General features: G+C 40.0%; 1 protein-coding gene across 1 annotated transcript in view; it reads left to right on the forward strand.

Annotated features, from left to right (window-relative positions):
* Nucleotides 1–21,729, forward strand: part of st (scarlet) — a 580,386-nt gene that overhangs the window by 528,496 nt on the left and 30,161 nt on the right. Inside the window, exons 8-9 of the mRNA XM_067141853.2 lie at nt 5,267–5,292; nt 6,405–6,510. Of these exons, the coding sequence (XP_066997954.2) occupies nt 5,267–5,292; nt 6,405–6,510 (132 nt within the window). The remainder of the gene's footprint in view (nt 1–5,266; nt 5,293–6,404; nt 6,511–21,729) is intronic.

Consider the following 21,729-nt stretch of genomic DNA (forward strand, 5'->3'; position numbering starts at 1 on the left):
TTGAAAGAAAGCCAGAAGAAAATGAAAGAAGGGCAGAAGGAGATGAAGCTATGGCTTTACATCGCACCGACAGAGATAGGTAGGAGTTGGAAGGAAGTGGCCTTTGCCTTAATTATGGTACACCCCCAGCATTTGCCTGGTGTGAAAAATGGGAAACGACGGAAAACCATCTTCAGAGCTGCTGACAGTGGGATTCGAACCTACTATCACCCCTATGCAAGCTCACAGCCGCGCGCCCCTAACCGCACGGCCACCTCGCCCGGTAAGGATATGAAGGAAAGCCAGTAAAGGATGATGAAGATGGAATAAAGCCAGAAGAATATAGTGGAAAACCAAAAGCGGATGATAAAGGGGATGGAAGATGGCCAGAAGAAGACTGAACACGGCAGGAAGAAGGGAGAGAACGACCAGAGGAATTTGGAAGACGACCAGAGGAAGATGGAGGACGGCCAGAGAAGATGAACGTCGGCCAGAACAAAACGGAAGTTGGACAGAAGAAGACGGACGGTGGCCATAAAATGAAAGAAGACGACCAGAAGAAGATTGAAAACGACAGGAAGAAGGTGGAGGACAGCCAGAATTAGACAGAAGACGGCCAGAATAATTCGGAAGACGACCACGAAAAGATGGCGACGGCCAGAAGACGGAAGTTGGCCAGAAGAAGATGGAAGGTGGCCAGAAGAAGACGAATGGTGGCCAGAAAATTATAGAAGATGGCTAGAAGAAGACGAATGGTGGCCAGAAAATTATGGAAGACGGTCAGAAGAAGACTGAAGATGGCAGAAAGAAGGTGGAGGATGGCCAGAACGAGACAATGTCTAGAAAAATTCGAAAGACGACAGCAAGGAGATGAAGAAAGGCCAGAAGATGACGGAGGTCAGCCAGAATAAGATGGAAGGTGGCCAGAAGAAGACGGACGGCGGCCAGCAAATGACGGAAGACGGCAAGAAGAAGGTGGGAAGTAGACAGAAAAAGATCGAGAAAGGTCTTCACGATATAAAGCACATCCTATATATCAACGCTCTGTCCCGAAGACATTGTTCAGAAGACTGCAAGTTCTGTTCCAGAAAAGAGGGCGAGCACTAAGTCCCCTGTCGAAGGACCACCGTGGATTTCGAGGGAAACTGGAGCCGTGACGCCTGGATGGAAACGAAGAGGGACGGAGATCGTCACCATTCCTTATTCTCCCTGGTTTACCGGTCTGTAATGCATGAAGCCACGGGATCTGCACCAGCAAAAACACCGTTCGTAAGAGAGCTCCACCTTCCGGTGGATTTACCGTTTGGCCGGCCTGAGGACCATCGTATCCCGACCGTCCGGCACTACTTGGCTCTGACAAGGAGACAGAGTATGTACACGCCGCTGTCCGTAAGAGTTCGAGCCTGGAGAGCCACCGATTGAAGGCACGGTGCGACCAACGAGCTAACACCACCGGAGATCGGGAGAACGACCTAGGGCGACTGTATAACCCCGCGAGGAAGAGAGGCTCGTCTTTTAAGCTGCAGAAGACATGGAAAAGCCCCTACCGCGTTCTAAGGGGAATAAATGACGTCAGTTATCGAGTACAGCGGAGGCCAAGTTACAGCGTGAAGGTGGTACATCTGCACCGATTGATGCCATACCGAAGAACAACTGAGAAGATAACCGATCGGGACGATCAACTATCAGAGGGGCAATGTTACGTGTGAGCCCTGTCGTAGCCCCATTCGGTGCTTCCTGGAAGGGATTAGTGAATCAGACCGGGGAGCTCCCAGCCGGCCTGGAGGTCTTAGCCGGCATTTCTGTATACTGTGTTTTCGGCTGGATTCCTCATGGGCCTTCTGGAACGGGAAAAGAGATACTTCCCTCTCTAGCTGAGCCACGAATACTCCTACTATTCCAACATCAGGATATAAACAGGGGGCTAGATGCAAACAGTCAGTCAGTCAGTCAGTGTTGGAATTGAGTAGTTGGACTGGGGCAGCAGTACTGCTTGCTGCCATCAGTGTCCCACAGGTGTCAGAGTATCGTCGTGTACTGAGCGGAGTACTGTGTGGAGTTCTGTAGATGTACCGATGCGGAGTGATTTGAGCTGGACGACAGTAGAGCTAGTAGTTGTATCGTGGTGTTCTCAGCGGAGTACTGTCTGTGTACTGCCTGGGAGTACTGTGTATGTACTACAGAGGACTGTAGACTGTCTTGGAGTCAGTGTGTGTAGAATAGCTGGCATGAGTCGAATTGGAGCAGTGTTAAGCAGTGTTAACTGTCGTTGATGTGATTAATATTGTAGTGCTGGCTAGTACGGTCGAGTTGTTGATGTTGAGTGATCGCTGTTCAGCTGTTAGTTTTGAGTAGTTCTTTGTGTTGAACTTGAGTTGAGCCAAGGACCAGTCGTGTGTTGTGGTGGCCAGCAGCCCTGTGTTCGTATCTGTCTGAATACAGCTGCTGTGCGGCTGAGCGGGGTGACGGGATTTGCGAACTAAAGTTAAAGTAAGGCGAGCTGTTAATCAGATTATTACTTGTCTCAAGTAATGCCAGCGAACCGTACAATCTGCGGTGAGGCCGGACACAGAAGTTGCAAACAGACAGCAATTAGTGGAGTGTAGTCATAACTTTATATGTATTACATACATCTTCATTATAGACTGTTATGCCTCTCAATGTTCAGTCTGCAATCCTCTCTTAATTTACTAACCACAATCCTGTATTTGTAACTAGTTCTGTGGTCTTGTTCAGTTCTATACTTCTTATCTTTAAATAGTTAGAAACTGAGTCTAACCATCGTCGTGTGGTTTCTTCCACTACTTCTCTTATCCTCCATAACAGAGTCCATTATACTCCTAGGTAACCTATCCTCCTCCATTCACCTCACATGACCCTACCACCGAAGCCGTTTATATGTACAACTTCATCCATCGAGTTCATTCCTAAGCCGGCTGGGAGATCTCCGGTCGTCTGACCCACTAGCCCCTTCCAGGAGGTACCAAATGGGGCTACCACATGGCTGGCACCTAACATTACAGCCCTTCAAGAGCCGATCGTCCCAAACAGTTATCTTTTCAGCTGGTGCGAATCAGTATCAGAGGTACCACCTCTATCTTGCATCTTGGCCTCTGGCTACCCTTCCGCCATTGTTCCCACCTGTTTGTACCAGCAGTCATTCTCACTACTGTGTGTGTTTACTGGGTCATACTAGAATTTAGAACGATAAAACAGATAGTGTTTTATTCCTAACAATATAAATCTCACAACAATGCATCGCTTTTTATGTAGCAGGTTAGTTACACTAAGCAGTGAGAGAATTACCCAGTGAAGTGGGAGGTGCCTTGTCGTCTATTTGGTTCAATGAAATCCTGAATTTCTGTTATAGTTAGCGTAATGTACTATTTTGTGTTTTTGTTTCCTTATTTGTTGCGAGTAATAATTTATTATGATCTTTTTATTTCTTGTTTGTACGAAAATAACCTCCCGTTGAAGTGTAGCGTAATGTGAATTTATTTTTCTAGTTTTTTTTAATTTTGACTTTCATGGCTACATGCTATTCTTAAAACTCTGTTATTTCAACTGTCCTCCCATTGACATTTCCCTTGTATGCTAGTATGCTAGTATGCTATGAGAGCCAGCTGGGACCGATTCTGCTGTGCCAGAGGAATGCATAATATGGGGATGAATATGTAGTCTCGGTTACGTTCAATGCAAGTTCCCTAGCATTCACAAAGTACAGGGATTCTTCTAGAAGAAATATTTTGGTGGCCTGCACAGCCATTCGTGCACCACCTTCATCCTTAATCTTAATCCAAACGGATGTCTTTTCTCTCAGTGTGTCCTTGAGTGGCCTAAACGTGTGGTAATCGCAAGGGGTGAGGTCTGAAAATATGGGGGATGTCAGTGGCGGATCAAGGTCTGTGAGTGTGCAACATTCCTCTCTTTCATACTCATGTTCTGTCTACCTCGCTCTCTTTCTCTTTCTCGTGCACACACACACAAATAGAATGACAGACATACTCTTCCAACATCCGTTGACACTCCCCATCTCTTTATCTAACGGTTTCAACCACACGGTGATGAATTAATCCACCCTACAGTTCTCTTTTGTTAGCAGATTTATCATTTAGCAGAAACAAAAGAGACGAACACGTGGGCGAAGGCCTGTCACGGAAAGCCACGTTTCACTCAATTGGCCTGGTCTAGCAAGTGTAAATAATTTACCTCACATGGGGGTGAGTGAGCAGAAAGTGCGGGCTCCTGACGATAGCAAGTGGTGGTAAAGTTCTTCGGTAGAGATGTCCTACACCACTCATTGTTACTTGCAACAGCGCATGAGTAGAACTTATCGAAATTGTCTCCAAATGTCCTTTACGAGACTACCTTGCCCCCTTTTCCCCGCTAACAGTTCTGGTTCTACAAATTCACAGGACCGCTCGCACGAGCCCGATATTGCGTTTCTGCCAGGAAACAACCTACTTGTGAGAGGTGACAATAGCAGTGGGGAGAGCATGCACATATTGAAAATAAGTTAGTTGCTTGATCGGAAGCTTGTTGCGCTTTACTTCAAAATAAATGCCATGCATGTTCGCGAGTATGCGAATAGACAGAAGGCGCCACTGGTGGATGTGGAAGACACTCAAAACGCAGGTTTTAGATGAGTCGCAACTATTGCCAAGCATTGCCATGTTGCTGCTGTGGCAAGCTTGTCATTTGTCGACGAATTTCAATAGGTTGCACACATTCACTACTCAAGAACCGGATAAGAGACCGTTGTTCCTTCATGCATCTCTGAAGTGGGACGGCCATTGCTACCCTGTACTTTGATGGTGTTTGCTTATCTGCATGGTGCTGCTGCATAGAGGATATTCGTTAAAGTCTTTGTAAAAGCACTGCAAGCGAACAGAACCGTGGAGCAACGTTTAGGATTTTTATTACATGTTTAAGATGTTCATTTGACTTGCTATCATATTTTCACCTGTTCACTGTCCTATAGCCTATGCAAGCACAATCATGGATACTGTGATATGATTAATTACTCGTCAATTACAATTCATAAATACTATCAATATTTTGGTTTTAGTATTTCTTAAAATTAAAATCAAGTCACTTGATCCTAAGTGTCAAATTTCATTTGATAGCCATTATTACACACACTCTCTCAAACACACACACACTCACATCTACATGTTTGGTACACATATATTATGTATAAATTGCTTGTATGATTTTCCTTCCCCTTGTATAGCCTATTTACACGGACAATTCCACAAGTTTAACAGATCATATTGTCTCCTTTCAGGTCACGAAGGATTGGGACAAAGAATTGTAAGTATTAATCCTCGATCTGAGCTACTGAAGAGCTCCTTTCTCAATAATAATAATAATAATAATAATAATAATAATAATAATAATAATAATAATAATAATAATAATAATAATAATAATAATAATAATAATAATAATAATAATAATAATAATAATAATAATAATAATAATAATAATAATAACTAAAGAGCCCTTTTCTCAATAATCATAATAATAATAATAATAATAACAATAATAATAATAATAATACTGAAGATCTCTAATTCTCAATAATAATAATAATAATAATAATAATCTAATTTACAATTGTCTGCCTTAAGAGTGTCAAGGTTGCAAACTTTTTAACTGAAGGGGGTATCTGTTAACGTGTAAGTAAATCTATTGACATGAGTAACTCATTATTCTTAAAATCTCTCTCTCTCTCTCTCTCTCTCTTACAGTGAAGACTCATCTCTCTCTTACAATAAAGTTATAGTAAAATTCCCTCTCTCTCTTACAGCAAAATGCTCTCTCTTAAAACACTCTCCATTATAGTAAAACTCTCTCTCTCTCTCTCTCTCTCTCTCTCTCTCTCTCGCCCTCTTACAGTAAAGTTATGGTAAAACTCTCTCTGTTTCTCTCTTGCAATAAATGCTCATATCTTACAGCAAATGTTTACGAACTGCTTTACGTCGCACCTACACAGATAGGTCCTATGGCGACGATGTGATGGAAAGGGCTGGGAACGGGAAGGAAGCTGGTCGTGACATTAATTAAGATACAGCCTGAAGTGAAAATGGGAAACCACGGAAAACCATCTTCTTGGGGTTCAAATCCACTACCTCCCGGATGCAAGTCGACAGCTACGTGAACCAAACCAGGCAGGCACTTACTCGGCCTTACAGTGAAACACTCTCCTTCTCTCTCTCTCTCACTCTCTCCTGTAGTAAAACTAATGCTCTCTTTCTCTCACACACTAAGGGTTTATTTCTACGTATTACATAAAACGTCTCTCTCACCCTTGCACTACAACCCCGTGTCTTAGTATTTTTGTACATTTTGTCTCATTCTTTTTAGGTAAAAGATTTTCCTCTCTTTTTCTCTCAGTTAATCTGTGTTTTGGTCTGTTACAGCAAAGCTCCATTTTCGGTGACAAAATTGACCTTGCTCATCTATAGATCGTTCCTTCAGATAGTTCGAGATCCAACAATACAAGGTTGGAGAATGGTGCAAAAAATTGTGAGTATTATTTGAAATTGATCTGATTTTATGACTTGTACAGATTACTCTTGGTCTGTCCCTTCCACTTCTTACCTAGCCAGGAACTCCTACGTTTGTCATACATTTAGGACCGAAACTGAGTGGTTCTGTCTCAAGGCACATCACCTTTCGGCGATGGTCCATTGTAATGGATGCTGATCCTGAGTACAGATGACGCCTAATAGACATGGATGTCAGTACCTTAACGAAATCTTTGCAGAGGGATTGTGTAATTCCTCTTGTTAGGGGAGAAGCAAGATCTATACCCCTGTCAGGCTTTCGAAGTCATCTAAGGAGGAAGGGCCGCTGTATAGCATAATGTAAGTCCCTGCATCATTAAGAGGAAAAGGAATTGCACTATGCTACTCCCTATGCTAAATCTCATTAATGTCACATCATCGATGACTTCACTTACAGTTTTCATCCTCTTTAGATTTCTTTTCCCACATTCCTCTTATAAAATTACATAGTTTTATTGTTCTTCCTGCTGTCTTCCATTATCTGTTTAATAATTTAACTACGGCGTAAATGTATTTCTGTCTGATCTTTCTTCTTTCATTACAACCTTTTAGTAGGTGTGCCACTTCCATATATTTATTGCAGGAAATGCATCGATATTCCTCATTTTTTGTCTCATAGTTTTATTCTTATATACTCCCATCAGCCACTAAATTATCTTGCTCCCTTTTTGTTAACAGTTCAGTCCTTCCTTGTCATATTTTTAGAAAATTACTTTTTGTCCTAATTATTTGTCTTTCAATAGGTATCTATCACTCTTTGGACCACCATCTTACACAATCCCATATCATGCCTTGATAAATTGATTTCCCAATGGTATGACATTCCTGTAACATCCAGTAGTTTTTTCACCTCATCCACCTAATAACCCTCATTTTGATGTTTCATTTGGTGGTGGTATGCTGTTCCTTAGCCTCAACCAATATTTAATTATTCATTTAACAATATCTGCCCGTATATTCACCACTTCACACTTCATTCTCACTCCACTGTTTGCAATACAGCTTGGCAATCACATTATTAGTTTGGCAAATTGACTTACCACTAAATCTAATGCTGCAAGTCCCCACACACTCACAAGAAGATAGTTTTCCATGGTTTCCCATTTTCACACGAGGCTGTACCTTAATTAAGGTCACGATCAGCTTCCTTCCCGCTCCCGCAGAAATTTCTACTCTATACAATGACTTTGTTCAAACTAATGAATTATACACATTTTTTCTGATTTTATATTCGATATTCAGCATCTTTCTATCCAGTATTTTTATACTAGCCAGAGCACTTACTCACTTCACTTGTCCCCTTTTATCTGTTCTGTCCATGTGCCATTGCTGCTTATAATTGTCCCTAGGTAATTCCCATTCACCACTGTTCACGTTTTGTGAGTTGGTCGCCCCCTTTTACACATCATAACTCTGGTTTTCTGTGGATTATTTTTAGATTCCACTCTTTACAATAATTTACTATATCATTAACACTATTCTGCTTTTTGACAGGTGTTAATATGAATAGAAGAATACTGTCTGCGAAAATCAGACCAGGAATATCTTGGTTCTCAATACATGGAGAGACTCCTTTCTCAAAGCCTTCCGATTGGAAATGAATGAAATGAAAACCTACAACCTGTTTTCCAGTCGATGACCGAGTCATGGATGGGATGAATGAAGCCCCCAACTTGCGGCGAGGATAGGAATTGTGCCGGCTGCCGAGGCCTGTCGCACTCCTCTGGGGCAATGATTAATGACGGACAGATGAAATGAAATGATAGTGGAGAGTGTTGCTGGAATGAAAGATGACAGGGTAAACCGGAGTACCAGAAGGAAAACCTGTCCCGCCTCCGCTTTGTCCAGCACAAATCTCCCATGGAGTGACCGGGATTTGATTGAACCGCGGTTCCGATTGGAAATATCATTAATTAATAACAAAAGTAATATTGGTGACACTTTGAAACCCTGCTTGACCCCAATTTTTAAAATGTCTCTCCCTCTACTACCCTACCCTTCACTTTAATAGAACATTTAAATTCAGCATATGCATTTCCAGTTGCTCTTATTATCATCCCTAATATTCCGATCTCACTCAACTTATATGCGACAGCCAGTCTACTGACTGAATCAAAAGCTTTCTCTGAATCGACTGCTTTGAGGTTCAGTTTGCCTCTATTCTTCTTCATGTATTTATCCATTATTGTTTTAACAACCATCGTATTATCACTTGTCCTCACTCCCATTTTAAATAATGACAGGACTCTTGACAGGATCAAGCATTCCTCTGCCCAGTTCAATAGTATTTTTTTCAATATCCCTGTATATATCTTACTTAGCGAACTTAGTTATTTTGGCCAACACCGTGACTGAATGGTCAGCGTTGAGACCTAAGTTTCAGAGGGCCGCGTGTTCAATTTCAAGCCGGATCGGGGATTTTAATCATGACTGATTAATTCTTCTGGCTCGGGGAGTGGGTGTTTGTGTTTGTTCCAACAGTTTCCTATTCATATTCAGACAACACACTAAACTACCAACAACCACAGAAACATGCAATAGTGATTACATCCCTCCATATAGGGTTGGCGTCAGGAAGGGCATCCGGTCGTGAAACACGGCCAAATCCACATGTGCGACACAATTCACATCCGCGACCCCACAGGTGTGGGGAAAGCGGTAGAAGAAAAAGAAGAAGGAGGGAATTTAGTTCTTTTAAATGGTGCGTGTCTCCAGATAGGCCTGGTGCATGTCATTTGAGTTGCGCGTCTATGAGAACGGGGCTCTACCTACGATGAATTCTAATGCTGAAGACGGCACACACAACGATCGGAATTAACCAATGAAGGTTAAAATTCCCAACTCGGCCAGGAGTCAAACCCGAGACCCTTTGGATCAAAGGCCTGCACGTTAACCAGTTAGCCATGCAACCGGACAGTGAATCTAGGAGCATTATCCCTCTCTCCGTAGTTACTTGAATTTTATCTCTCACCCCATTTCTTTCATGTGGGACAAATCACTCCCTCCTGCTATGATTTTGGTTCTCTCGCTCCTTCAAATATCGTATTAAATATTTCCACTGTGCTTTTGAGGATAGGGTAAAGGGGGCTAGAAGTACGCACTAAATACGAAATTGTTAATGCTTGGAATAATAATCGTGTACATTTGACTTAATACACATTGTCTATCAGCCTACATATATACAGTATTAAAGTGTGATTAACATTGCACAAAAATAATGAAATATGCATTTGCGTACTCTTGGCAGAACAGTCGGGTAAGAGTACGCGATGAATCCGTTTAAGAGTTCGCACTTAAGAAACCATCTATGTGCAACGATCACACACGAAAGCACGAATCCCTTCAAAACCAGAGCATTCCTCATGCTACCACTGATCACAAATACAACACTTGATCCATTCCTCGGCGAAATTTTCACCACAGCCAGAGCAATAAGTTTCTTCTTCCTCTCTCGACGTAATTCGCTTTTCATTACCCTCTGTTGTTCTTGATGTTGACTGTTGAGAACTTTCTGGTTTATCGGTGCTACTTTGCTTTGAATATTTCAGAGTTCTTTTTGTTTTTATCTGACACTTTTCCGTTGCTGCTGTTAATTTTGTCTCGAGCTGTTTCTTGTAGGGGTAATCAGAATGTATTTCAGACCTTAGACATAAGGCTCTTCTTTTTATTGTCGACCCGTCCACTCGTTTAGGCATGGGGTATAAAGACCGCACACTGACGCGCTCTGTGACTTCTTCAGAGTTTTGGCGACCAGAAACTCTAGGTGGTGATGTCTGAGTTTGAACAGAAATCCTATCTAGTGAGCTACGTGGTGGAAAAGTCGACTGTTGAGGTGCAGTCTCGGGCTCTTTTGGCGTAACATTTTGTGACGAAGTCTCACTTTCTCCCGAGTTCACACACTGAGCTGGAATCTTTGTCACTGTGGCTGGAAGGTAATCAATGTCTGTAAAAATATCTACGTTGTAGGGGAAAATTCCAGTGCAAGCAAAAGACTTCTCAGCCAGAGGAACTGTTGCAAATTTACTGTAGGCTCTTCTGAAGAGACTGGTTATGACGGTCTTGTGTATAGGTGTCCCAGGATTGGCTACCATGTGTTTGTCTACTTCATCTGAAAAAGCAGATTTTAAGGGCCCAAAGAAACACCTGTCTAAAGGTTGAAACTTGTGAGTGGTGTGCGGAGGAATCGAAGGCAGTATTATATTGTTCTTTCTACAGAATTACACTGCTTGTAATGAGCAATGAGAACTGTGGTTGTCGAGGATCAAAAGCACCGGGTCGTCATTTGACGCCTTAACATTATGTTGGAAATGTGGAAGCCAGTTACTAGCAAAGAGATCAGCATTCATATAGCCTGTATCTGACATTAAGGTGAGTGAAAGAGGTGGTGCTTCTCTGAAGTATTCTTCATTTCTTTTCTTTCCTGGAAATATAATTGCAGGAGGAACATAAACTCCTGTAGCACTAGTAGAGCACACTACTGTAATCAGTTGCCCACTTTCTGCAGATGAGACTTAGCATACATTTTTCTTTCCTGTTGCAGTTACAGTTTTCGGCGACTTATTTGGGACGGATTAAATGCCAGACTCATCCATATTAAACACCTTACCAGGAGAAAAATATTTTCTTTCATAAACTTCCTTGAGGTTCTTGAAAAACCGACTTACTTGAAACCCGTTAAATCCCCGCGCTCTTGCCAAACTGCACTGCTCAGGGTTTCGAACACTGAGCCTATGGCGTTTACGGAAGGCCGAGAACCAGTCTTTCCCAACAAGCTTCTTTTCTACGTTAAACCTTTCAGCAATGTCGTTTGCTTCAGCAAAGCATAGGCAATTTGCATTAACTGCTTCCTTGTAACTCCATAGAACCTATCATCCAAGTCCCTGCAATGGTCTGCTAACTCTTTCTCCATTTCTTCAGTTAGCGCTTTCTTATATCTCCCCAATGATGTAGGCATGGTTCCCTAAAACAAGAATATTGTAAGTAGACAAAAGAGACTAAGAATTTAATTTAATTCTCATTCTACTCCTTTTCATACATTTAGTCTGTTATTTGTTAATTTATTATTCTCTTGGTTTTCACTGAGGCTGCCAATGCACGATCAGAAACGATCATCGTACCGTAAGTGAAGAATATGCTTCATTAAACTATTTTATTTAGCTTGCGGTACTGATCTTAATAATAATAATAATAATAATAATAATAATAATAATAATAATAATAATAATAATAATAATAATAATAATAATAATAATAATAATTGCGTGAGCCTACACCTACGTCTTCGAAACTGACACCAAATAGGGGACTTGCATGTGAAGGACACAGTTCTAGCCCCCCAAAGTCTTAAATTCGTGGCAGAGTAGTGACATCCAATGATGTTAACAACTACGCCAAGTACGCATAAATTATTGAGCTTATATATACACATTTCAGACGGTTCCTTAGAGTTGCTTCATTAAGACCCATGTTTCTGGCCACCTGTCTCTGCGAATTCCCTTGTTCGATTCTCCGCTTTGCTTCCTCGAGATTTTGTTCTGTGAACACGAGTTTGCGATTCGACGTTCTTTTATACTTCCCCATGGTAAAGATTCTGAAATATGGCATCACAATATAATAGAAGAAAACAATTCAATCGTTTCCTTCCCTAAAGAAAGCGAGCGTCAAAGAGTATGCACGACGAGTGTGTAAGAGTTCGCGCGTACTCTTGGCAGCATTGCAACAGTTTTAAATAATCATCGCTAGATCGCACCACTTGTCAGACAAGCAGACAGCATGCATGCGATCAGCGAGGCTATAGAGTGCACTACTTCATAATGGACTGAAATTACTCCTGGTATGTGTTTAAAATTAATGCTAGTTAAGTAAGGAACCAAGAAGGAAGTTTATTAGAATGTGCTAATATGATATTTACCTGTAAAAATCAAACCACTCGAGGTGAAACCATAAACTTTTGGGATACAGTCACGATCGCTAACAATTTCACTGCACGACCGCTAAAACACAATTGCAGTGTTCCCAACTACACGCAAACAACTATGCGTACTCTTATACGTAGCGAACTCTTAGACGCTGCGAACTCTTAGCCCCCTTTACCCTAAAGTTATTCTTGCCTACTTCCTTCCAAAATTCATTATTGATACCTTAAATTTCTCCTGCTTTCCCTTTTCGCACTTTCTCTATTGAATCTTTTCTTAAAATGTCCTCATGTAAAGTAGGCAGGGTGCACTCCAATTCCCTCGAAAACCCAGTCCCTTTCTATGTTAGGTTTCCAACTATTCTACCCATTTAAAAGCCGTCTGAAATGTTTGATCCACTCAGCACGACTTATATTCACTTGTTTTGTTCCTTTTCTTCCTCTATAAATTTGGTTTACTCTGTTCCACACTTTCTTACTATCCTCACTTTTAGAATCTCTGTTTAGTCTGTCAGCTTGTTTCTTCTGCCATAAGTAACTTATGTTAACCAATAGTTCTTTATACTCCTTTCATTTACTACAAAATGAAATTCTTATTTCAGGAATAAAAATTAATGCTAGTTAAGTAAGGTACCAAGAAAGAAGTTTATTAGAATGCATTAATATTATATTTACCTGTGGAAATCAAATCACTCGAGGTAAAACCATAAACTTTTGGGATACAGTCACGATCATATATGATTTTAATGCTTTCGCTACTTCCATTATTTTCTGTCTGGATTCTTCATTGTACCACCCACTATTTCTTGACAGCCCTATCCCCTGCACTCATATCTTCCATTCTGCTATCAATATAGTATTATCTGTAAGCTCTATTGTTGCATCTATTTGGTTATTTTCAATTGCATATCCTATCCCTATCTTCATAATTTTGACACTTCTCAATTCAAAATATTACTTGAAGACTTTTCTGAGGTATATAACACTTTCTCCCATCTCTGTTATATATATCAAATTACCCCCTTTCAACTCCTGGCCACCACCCATTCAAAATATACACTTCTTCAGTACCACACAGTTCTAATAATTTTTTGCCGTACTTATTTTACGCTACATCTTGACTTTTCTTTTTGTTAACTACTCTTTCCTCTACCGCTTTACAGTATGCTGGCTTTTGCTCTGCAATCATCGCATTGAAGTCCCCCGTCAGTATAATACCTACATCTTCATACATACGTATTCCTTAATCTGCTTATTTCTGTTGCTAACTCATGGAAAAAATCTTAATTTGCAGATGGGGAGCCTTTATGAGGGCTGTAGACAAAACCAAGACATAAGCTAATTTCTCTCTTCTAATTCGTCTTATTTTTATCCGAAGAACTTATTTTATTTCTGTATCTATGAGTTTGATTTTTTCCCTATATCGTCCCTTATTAAGGTCAGTTTTCCACCAGGTTATCTCCCTATACAAGTCCTCCTATCTCTTGTCTTGCTATATATTTAAAATCATCCACATGGACTTCAAATCCTGGTGCAGTCGAACTCTCCACAAAGGAAATAATGTCCATTTCGGTCATTAATTGTTCCAACGCTTTGTTTCCTATCTTGTTAAAAAATCCCCTTATATTCACACATCCTAGCCTCCATTCTATTTATTTTGACACTCTGTCAGGTTGGTAGCCTTACTTATTGGTAACCCTGGCTTTCTCTACTTCTAATATACTGCCTTCTGGTGAACCAATAATTTCTTTGTCCATGTTGTCCTCATGTGACTTACACTTTCTGGACCAGAATTTTTTTAAACTGAAACTTTTACCTCTGGCCTCTATTTCTCTCCTCCGGTCTTCTGTCCCTCTGCTGGATCCTGAACGTGACTCGAACTGGCAGTCAGTCACTCCGACATCCACGACTTCTTCAAGTTCGGCTGTCTGTCCACTTCCTTTCGCCAACCATTCAGTGCACTGAACCTCTCTACCATCTATAGTTTCACAAGATGCTGCACAAGCATTATCCTTACTCGTAGCAACCCTGCACATTCCTTCATCTGTCGTGTTATACTTCACTGGTGCTGTTGCTGATGATCCATTTCCTTTAGCTGCATTGGTGTCCAAGCTCTCCAGCAATTGCCATCACCAACTATGTATGTACATCTTGAGTCCTGAATTTCTTGCAGAATCCTCTACTCCAAGATGGTATCTTTGTCCATACCCCTTTTCACCCATAATTTTTCTCCTTCTAACTTCCTAATGTTCCTTCAAACTTCATTGCCATCAAAGTCAATAATAACTTGACTTTAATTGGTCACTTTCCATTCACTCTCCCCACTCTGGCACGTCATCTATGTCCACTTCACTGCAGTGTAACTTCATACAGTTTTGTATAACGTCCATGACCTTATTCACTGTATTGTTTAAATTTTCATTTTAACTCTCAGGTACTCAGCAGATAAAACTATGTTTGCTCCTGGCTTCTGGATCACCATATTTTCTTGCTGCTTTACATGTCTTAACTCTTCCTGTAAACCCTTTACTTTGGCTTTCAGTAATTTTAATTATTGTCACCACAAAGACACACACACGAAATGCTGTCAATTGTGTACACTGTTTTATTTACAAATTATATACACACAATAATAGACTTCCATCTTGACAAAACACCGCTAAGAAGGGGAAGAAGAAGACTGCAACACTTGCATGTCAACCAACTACCAACGCAACATAATCACAACCTGAATTCACATACTTGATTAACGACCTGCACTCACAACTCTCGCTAAAACAACTCTCACTTCAACTCCCAAGACTACCTCTTTACATACATTGCCTGGCCAGGCTTCTAGAAGAGTATGACACAACATGTTTTCTCATAATTTCCAGTCTCTCCAATAACCTATTTACAATGAATGGAATTTCCTGTAACTCTCTAGTGCCAAAGGTACGTTGTTCCGGACTGTTACCATGTGTTGCATAAAATTATGCTGGATGTATACATCATATTTATAGGTTGTAATAAATTATATACTATTTATTACATGTTCTCACACTAAATAAACTCATATTAATACACATACAGCAGACGTGTCGTGACATAACCCCATATGTTTTGTTACGACCATGATTTATACCAAATATAGTCCGTACATAACTATGTATATAATAATAATAATAATAATAATAATAATAATAATAATAATAATAATAATAATAATAATAATAATAATAATAATAATAATCGAGCTCGATATTTTCATTACTTACCCATGGGTTACAGAATTGTTTCCAAGTTATACTGGTCTATTACACTTGCATCATAATTCACCAGTATTCTGCAAAACCCCATCTGTTATTATTCTCAGACCCTCTTTCACACATCCTTTTATCTCCTTCATTTCATTATATTGGTCCTAGATAAGGTCTAAGAAGAAGAAGAAGAAGAAGAATATTTTACATCCCACTAACTGCTTGCACGGTTTTTGGAGACGCCGAGGTGCCGTATTTTTTCCTGCAGGACTTCTTTTACGTGCCGGTAAATCTAATGACATGAGGCTGACGTATTTGAGCACCCTCAAATACCACCGGACAGAGCCAGTATCGAACCTGCGAAGTTTGGGCCAGCACCTCATTCGTCTGAGACACACAGTCCGGCCGAATAAAGTCTGCAGTTTGTTCCGCCTGTCAAACCTCACTGACTATTTCGTTTATCTTCTCCATCTCTTTACAGACAATTGATCCCACTGGTCCGGAACCAGGATTCAACTCAACACCTCCTATTACAATTAGTACAGCCACCACTGTTGCCGCCATCAAAGATAACTCCAAGCCGTATTGTTGCCATATGCTCACACTTCACACATCCGTGCCACCGACCTGGTCACCCGATACTGTTAAACAGCATTCCCCATATTCCTTGCTCAGCACATACACTCAATCAATCACAACCTCTCTCTTCGCTAGTTCGATTAAAACCACAATGAACTCAGTTAGGGCCTGCCTTAACTTTTTACCTTCTTTTGCTCCAAATTAGCTTCAATTCCTTATTATTTACGTTGTCATGTTTCATTTCTGTTTTATGAGCAGCTCTCTATATTCTAATCTTAATTTTTTGAAATGCCATTCTTACAGTATTATTGAATCATGAGGATCTTGAATTCTGTATCAAGTTGCAAATATTTTGAGTGATGGCATTTCATTTATCTCAAAGAAAACTTCTATCGGTGATGAATTCATAGGTTGGTCCCAGGGGAGAAATTTCTACCGGATTCCACGATGTCCCCGGGAGAGATTCCTGACTTTCTCTTAATCAAAAAGCTTATTAATATGAGATATTTGTGTGTCTTTTGCTTTCCTTTAATTATATCACAATGTTGTGCTATTGTCAAGATGTCTCACTGCAATGAAAATGAACTGCGAACATCTCCCGTAATTTTTCAAATGATGGCTCATGTCATTCTCGTGTGGATTATATCGATGTCCAAAAGAAAAAGAGCAACCTAAACACAAAGCTCGCCGACTCTACACTATTCAGAGCATTTACTCTACCTGCCAAGAGTGAGCGATTGTTGACTTCGTTAGAAGGCCAATATCGGTAGGGAGCGGGTGTGTGACTATGCGGCTACGCCTGGGCCTCTCTATACTTCAAGAGTCACATATTTGAGTAAATGTACTTTAAGTTACTGGTAATCAGAGATGTTTCTGCATAAATTGTATTTCTGTGGAAATGTTTAAAGTAATTAATCCCACCACTCCCCAGTCAGTAGGTCTAAGTAAAAAAAATCCAATTTATAAGGTCTATTCACAAAAATGTCAACGAAGACAACGTCTAATGCTTTTATACAGCTAATCGTGAAAATGGCTACCACACTAATGTCTAATGTGAAAATCTCTCGTCTCTGTCTCTTTCTATGTTTGTGATAATGCTCAATAAAATAAGATCAAATGAACTACAGTATCATCTACATAATACCACATTGATGACCTGATGAAAATATTGTGCAGAGTGAATGGCCTTCATTATCACTGAAATTTACAATACATTAATTCATTCTTTTTTGTTTTACACTAGCAAACTGGCAATCCTTAGTTATTAAATTAATTTTCGTTTTTGTATTTCAATGTGGTCTGCGACCACGACACGCCCGTCCGTGTACCTGGAGCGAATGCACTCGAAGAAGGATTGAATCCACGATGTCCCAGACAAAAATCCTAAGATATAATTAAATAAAGGAATCTGAAACTAAACACAGCATTAATAGACAGCACAATCCAAGTGTTAGTGCAACGGTAACCATGATAATATAATGAAAGTATAATGTTAAGTTCATAGAAAGGTGTGAGAAGTTAAGTTTCCTTAAGAAACAGCCAGGGAGTCCAGTGGGAGTGTTAGTGTGCTAAATTCAAGACATCGTGGCACGCTGAAAGATATTTTCGACCAAATTTTGGGGCTCCGTGTAGAGATAAATTCATAATAATGAGCTACTAGTCACATAGGCCCTTGTGTAGAAACATAGTAAGGGTGGCGACGTTGTGAAAGATTTCCTTCTAGAACATTAGATCAAAATATGCACAAATATCCGAGAGGAGTAGCGGAATTTCGTGGATCAATTAGAGATCAACACATCAGTGGCACATGAGAGAGGGGTGGTTGTTTGGTAAGCAAGTGAAAACTTCCAGAAGATTTTGAAGATGCATAAAAAAACCCATCTGGAGACACAGTGGAAAGATTTGCCAGGCATTCCAAGAGGGACTAGATCAGAGAATTCTTGTCAGGACATTAATCAGCACTAAGTGAGCCCTTAGTAAATGAGAGAATCTCCAGAGAAAAGTCTTTCAGAGTGAAAGACTTAGTTAAGGAGGACGTTGTAAGAAGACATCAGTTACACATTTGAGAGGAAGAGGACAGGTTTTATCTTTCGAGAGTGCGCCAATAGAGAGGTCTGTGTTTCAGCCCAGATGTCTACACCCACCTATTGAAGGATTCCCAGAGGAGTATACAAGAGACAAGAGAAAAAGAAAAAACAAGGAAGCCTTCAACTGCAGAGCTAAGTGACTTGTAAAAAAAGTATTGAAAATAGTGTACGATGGAGGTTGATCCTAAACATCATAATGTTTGTGAGCTTTCAGTTCTTAATATAGATTAATCAAGATTTTCTAATAGTTTAAATGGTAAAATTTAACGTGGTGAATCATTCCTAATATGCTCCCAAGCTCCAGCCTGTCTACTCCTTAGGATAGGACATAATAGTGACATGAAAATTTGTATAAAACCTACAATCAGTATTGTTACCGAGGAAAGTAATTTATGTCATTATCACCAGTATCAAACTAATTCCATTATTTCCTTTATGTTTATTTCTTTACTTTTAAAAACTACACTCTTTATATAGACTTTTTCCTTTATACCATATATTATGTTGGACTTGATGTTTATTAGATATTTTTGCCTTAGACGTTTTATTACCGGAAGAAAAATTTCTAGAGCCATTTTTTCATTAGATATTTATACACAATAGACATCTCTGCTGTAGACCTACTGACTTGAAAACATCCTACCAAAAGAAAAATTGAACGAATCACAACGCAAATATTCAAAAGTTACTTCTTAAATCTTCCAATCAGCAGAGGTAGCAATTTTGTCGTCTAACAATATTCTTTAACGTTTGTAAAGGGGTGGGTCTTAATGACAGCTATCGCACTATTCAGCTTTATAACTTCGGCAACTCTGGTAGCCGAATTCTGTCGGCTGTTCCCAATTGTTTCAGAATTTAAATACTTGACTTTTCAGTCTTAATTGATAGTTCAGAAATAGGGCACAAAGTGATTATTGGTGTAGTTTTCGATGTTACTCCTAACAAATATGAAATTATGTTACTAAAATATAAATAAAATACTTAGAGCACCATTATACAGAGTGGTCTGCCAGGCCCTTACAATTTTATATTATGCAACCTGCAATTTATAGACAACCTAAATTATATCGGTCGCTGTTCCTATTAAGGATTAGTGCAATTAAATCTTTGGGCTTAAACGGGACAATATCGTTAGAGCCAATGGTAATTCAATTATAGACACCATAACAAATTTATGAAACGATCGCAGCTGCAACTCCAACACTTGCAGTGTGTTAGAACAAGAAACATACATTAAGCCTATCAGCAGACGCCCATGAAAACAGCAAACTTATTACTGATTGCCAGGTCTCGTCCTAGCCATGCAGAAGCAGGTTCAAATCCCAGGCAGTACGGTACCTTTTCTTTTACTGTTTGTTACTCTGGACCTGATATGGAAACATCCAAAGAATAGAATTTTTTCGGCCCTGTAGAGGTCCTTTTGTATTGGATGTTAGGTAGCGTGATTTTCGTGAAATCGTGATCCTTCCAAAGAGAGGGCTGTTGATGAAAATAAAATAAAAAGGCTACGTCACTGTCCATTTTGTGTAAAATCCATTGAAAAAATATTCCCCAAACATCCAAGTTAGATTTTGAAGCTTCTGATGTAATCACAGACGGTGCAGAAGAAATATGTTGTTAGGTAATATTTGCACAACAACCGACCAGCTGCTCTTCGTCTGTTTTACAGGTGCCTGTGTACCAGTATGAGGTACATTCCAGACAGCATCTAAGAGAACTTCTAGATGTTATGGGAGTATCTCTAGTAGGAGATTTCCTTCCATGTGCCTCAGGTGGACAAAAGCGTCGTTCAAGGTTCCGGAATGTATTGGCTGTCGGTGTTCTTCTGCCAGGAAATCATTTGTCATACAGGCATTGCGACTGTAATAACTTCTGTTATGTACCTTATGACCATAGATTAGTACCTGTAACAACAGTGCACTGTCAATCCAGCTCGCTTTTACAGACCATAGTGGTGCCATAAAAAAATCTTTCTTTTCTTTCTCTTCAATTCACTTATTTCATCTTCAAGGTTCGGGGTAACTTCCTTTTGTCCATTTCTGCCACTCAGATATATTCTCGCACAATCTCTATATTTCCACCACTGACTATTTTCCCATACTTGTGTCCTAGTATTCTCTCAATCTTATCATCCCATGAGATGTGAGATCTTCACCGACCAGCACTTCTTTTCTCTCGCATTTCAAATACCTGCATTCTGCTAACATGTCCGTCCACTTCTACTGATGTTCCTCGGCCATCACACTCTTCGCTTTCTGCTGTCGAGCCTGTTTTTGGACTCCGTATCATCTAGTCTTACCTATAGCTTACCTTAGAAACCACATTCCTTTGTCAGTGATCTTACTCAAGCATTTGTATTGTAGTGCTAGACTCTCCATACCATACAGCGTAATAGGGACACTGACTGTACTGTAGATTTCCATTTTTGTTTTAATTCCTATTCAGTCTTTACTAATAAAATATTATTTATTTAGTTGTAAACTGATACCACTTTTTAGTTAGTTCTATTTCGCACTCCTTGTTCTTTTTTTTCAATCAATAACTAGTGCCTAGATATTCCCAAAGTTTATACTTCCTCAAGAGGTCTTCCATCACAGATATCTTAAGTTGGTCTTTCTGGCTGTCCTGTTCTGAGACCAACATTACTTTGATTTTATTTGTATTCACTACCACTCTCTTCCTCTTCAATTGTTCGTACCTTTCCACTGCTGCCGAGTGAAGTCTTTGTGGTGTATCAACTAACAGTAGACCATCTGTAGGAAGCAATCCTTGTAGATTGACAAGTCGAAATCTCTGCATGCACAACATTATTCTGTGAGTTTGGAGCTTACTATACATAGTTTTATTACTTCATCCTTATAGATATTGAACAGTAGTGTGCTGAGCCTATCATGCTGTTTGATTCCTTCCTCTACAGGGAATTCTCCTGACATTATACCGTATGAATTATTCCCACCGGTTGCTCGCAAACACTCCACTCAGCAGCCTGACTAGTAACCTCTTCGCTGCCAGAACTTCCCATATGAACTGCCTTGGTATGCAAACAAGAATGCAGGTTTCAGATCAAGAAAAGAGAGATGGAGGTCCTGGTTCTTAGCAATGCGATTCTCTATTGTTGTCCTTATTGTGTAGATGTAGTCTTGCTTCTGCATCCCCTAATAAAAACCGCCTGCTCCTCCTCTATGGTGTGGTACGAGTAAACCTGAGATCTATCTCATGTCTCATAAATACTGAGATATATCTCAAATGTCGATTAATAAAAACGCTTTGTCTCAGCAGTGATCTTTGCCCCCTTGAGACACGAGGACAGATCATAAAATAAGTTGCACTTTCCAGTTATGGCTATTTATTACACCACC

Source organism: Anabrus simplex, chromosome 2 (assembly GCF_040414725.1).
Source record: "Anabrus simplex isolate iqAnaSimp1 chromosome 2, ASM4041472v1, whole genome shotgun sequence".
Taxonomy (NCBI): Eukaryota; Metazoa; Arthropoda; class Insecta; order Orthoptera; family Tettigoniidae; genus Anabrus; species Anabrus simplex.